The 3,046-nt window shown below is 53.7% G+C and overlaps 1 protein-coding gene across 1 annotated transcript in view; it reads left to right on the forward strand.

Moving 5' to 3' along the window:
* Positions 1-262: 262 nt before the first annotated feature.
* GOLPH3L (golgi phosphoprotein 3-like) overlaps positions 263-3,046 on the forward strand; it is a 6,885-nt gene continuing 4,101 nt past the window's right edge. Inside the window, exon 1 of the mRNA XM_009891927.1 lies at positions 263-445. Coding sequence (XP_009890229.1) covers positions 263-445 — 183 coding nt within the window. The remainder of the gene's footprint in view (positions 446-3,046) is intronic.

Genomic DNA, 3,046 nt, shown 5'->3' on the forward strand with positions numbered 1-3,046 from the left:
CCGGCCAAAAGCACGCGCCTGCCCCCCCTGCCACGTCTCTGCAAGCGCATCCTTAGGCCGCGGCCGGCGGCTCTCTGCCGGTGACTCTTGGGGCCATCCTGGGAAGGGTGGGCCGAAAGTCCCTGGGTAGAGGGGACAAGCGTCCCTTGTCCTTATCTGTACCCCCCTGGGGTTTGGGGCTTGGGGTGTAACACTGGCGTAGCCCGTCGTGTTTAGGAGCGGGGCAGACCTCGGTTTTCTGTGTGCCCAGCTGGAGGGGGAGATGACGACGCTAACGCACCGAGCACGGCGTGCTGAGGCGGGAAGGAACTTGGACAAGAAGCCTGACAGCGAGGAAGATGCGGCTGCAGACAGAGACCTGAACGATGATGATCCTGATGACTCCAAAGATATCCGCCTCACGCTCATGGAGGAGGTGCTGCTCCTGGGGCTGAAGGACAAGGAGGTAAGGCAGGCGTTTCTGGTGGTGAGGTTCTCAGTGAGCAGCAGAAGGAATTGTACAGGTTCCTCTGAATCCTCTTCAACAAAGCCAGCCTGCTGAGTGCAAACCACCTTTGGCTGCAGCTTAAACTGAGCGGTGGAGATCGTTTCCAAGTGCTGTCCCAGCAGCTCTGCCACAGGGACTGTGAGGAGAAGCTGGAGGCGAGGGTGCCTTATGGTGGTGGTGTGCCACTGCCGTTCGCAGAGCAAAGGCGGGTTTGTTCTTTGCCGGGGTCAAAGACGTGGGGTAAAAGGAGCCTCACCTTGTGGGTCGGATGGTAAATGTCCTCCTCCCCAGCCCAAGTGCACCTATCCAAAACCATCAGCTGAAGCACAGGGACGCTCTGAGCACTGTTTCCACTTTGTGAAAAACTGATGTGAAAACAGCAGGGGCAGGTTTTGAGAGAAGAGGGGAAGGCGAGAGAAGGCAGCTGGACTGGGTGCTGAGAGCAGGTGCAGGACGGGTCTGAGCGAAGCGATGGCAAAGCAGGTGGGAGCCACATCTCCGTTTTCAGGCTGGTAATTGCCTTAGCGGGGCAGGAATGGCATTGTGCAGCTCCGGCCGGGAGGGGAGTGGCGCTGGATGGGAATCCCTTCGCTGGACGCTCATCTCGCCCACGTGTGCCTGGTTAATGGCTTTCCTTGGCAGCAGCAAACGAACTTTTCAGGGGGTGGTTCTCTGCCGGAGAGGGACCCTGGTCAAATGGAATGGTTTTGTGCTTATCAGCTGGTAGGAACTTGTTTCTCAACTCTGCCTAGAACGAGCCATGGGGAAAGGAGAAGACATCTTGTGCTGAGCTCTCTGAGGTGCTCGGCTCTTATCTGCTGGGTCGGCATGCCTTGTCCTCTTTGGTGCATGCATCATCTTCATCTCTTTGGGGGAATCTGCTACTGCTATTCCTGTCAAGCAGATAGGGAAATCGAGACCGGGGAAGCTAACCAGTTGCTCGAGCTGCTTCTTGGGATGATAATGGCAGAGGAGAGCCTTAAACACAGGTTTTTCAGCTCCAGGAGAACTCTGCCTGTGAGCCTGTCTCCCACCCCGAGGAAAGGAGACACTCTGGTCATGAAAGCCGTGGTAGATGGATCACCTTCCCTTCATGTTTCTCTGTGTTGAAATTAAGCCTTTGTGAGGGGCCTGAACCTTTTTTCCCCCGTCGGGCCCTGCTGGTGCTGAGTTGGTCTGAGCTGGTGCCTTGCACTGACATGGACCTGCTCCGACCACAGCCTCTGACGTGGACCAGGCAGGGGAGAGCTGCGGGTTGTGTGAGAGACAGAGGCTGGTAGCTGTCCTGTTTAACAAACCCAGATAAGATCTGGGACTTGCTGAGCCGATAAGGAAATAACAAGACAACAGGGCTGTCATGAGAACATCATGCAAATATTTGAGAGCAGCCTCGGAGTGTGGCATGGACTGCTTTCTTCCTGGGCTATGTTTAGCGTTCTTGGCTCGGTTAATGTATTCCTGGGAACGGTCCTTCAGCCACCAGGAAGTTAGGAGAGCACAATAGATAAGAAAAAACCTTGTCACACTTTTTTTTCTTTCTTTTTTTTTTTTTTCTCCATCCTGTCCTTCCACATTCCTCCATCTCTAAAGGAAGACCAGAGGCAGCAGTAGCCTGGCCAGGAGCTGGCTCTCAGGCATTGGGTTTTCCCAGCTCTGTTGTTCACTCATGTGTTGATGATTGCAAAAAAAAAAAAAAAAAAAAGGCAATTTTAGCCAAATCCAATGAGCTCACAGTGTAATTTCATTAATTTAAGTACCAGTCTGTACATCTGGGAAAAACTGGCTGCACACAGGCCTGGCATTTGTAACCAGTCTGATTCCAGAAGCTGAAAGTAACCCAGGATCTTGCAATTTGTTTGATTTCAGACCTCTTAAAGTTTTCTAGGGGTAATGTGCCTTCCAGCTCAGTGAATTGAACTTTTGGTCACCTCCACACCCTTTTGTGGAGAACTTGTTCCTAAAGGGTGCGTGCGAAAACCAGTGCGTCTCCCATGGGGGGAAATCAGCAGGGCAGGGATGAAAGGTTGCTTTGTCTTTCCTCACAAGGAAATGAAGAAAGCAAATAAGGATTTTCGTTTCTTTTATGGTTCTCTGTGCTGTGCGAGCTGAGCAACCCACCCGGTGTCCAGATGCACTGTATAAACAGACCCGCTGGGGACAAGAGTTTATCCATATGGACTGTAAAAAAACTGCCGTGTAGGAGGGCTGTGTGCTCTCAGCCGTTTTTTCCTTAGGAAGGCGGCTTGGTGGGTTGCTCTGTCTGCAGTCTCCTGGTAGCTCTTAGACCTGCCCTTTCTCCCCCCCTGCCCTCCCCAGTCCCTCCAGAGAAATAAAGCAACAAAAAGGGAGTTATGAACGGGCTGTCGCATTTCTGGCATATTGGCGTCCCCCTGCGAATAAGCCCGTTGTGACTTTGCATCCCGCTCGGCTCGCCCTTCCCTCGGGCTCCTCTCAAACCCCAGCGCCTTCCCCTTTCCGAGCCCCTGCCTGCTGCCCTGCCTGCTGCCCTGCCTGCTGCCCTGCCTGCTGCCCTGCATGCTGCCCTGCCCTCTGCCAGGA

Source organism: Charadrius vociferus, unplaced genomic scaffold (assembly GCF_000708025.1).
Source record: "Charadrius vociferus isolate BGI_N301 unplaced genomic scaffold, ASM70802v2 scaffold900, whole genome shotgun sequence".
Taxonomy (NCBI): domain Eukaryota; kingdom Metazoa; phylum Chordata; class Aves; order Charadriiformes; family Charadriidae; genus Charadrius; species Charadrius vociferus.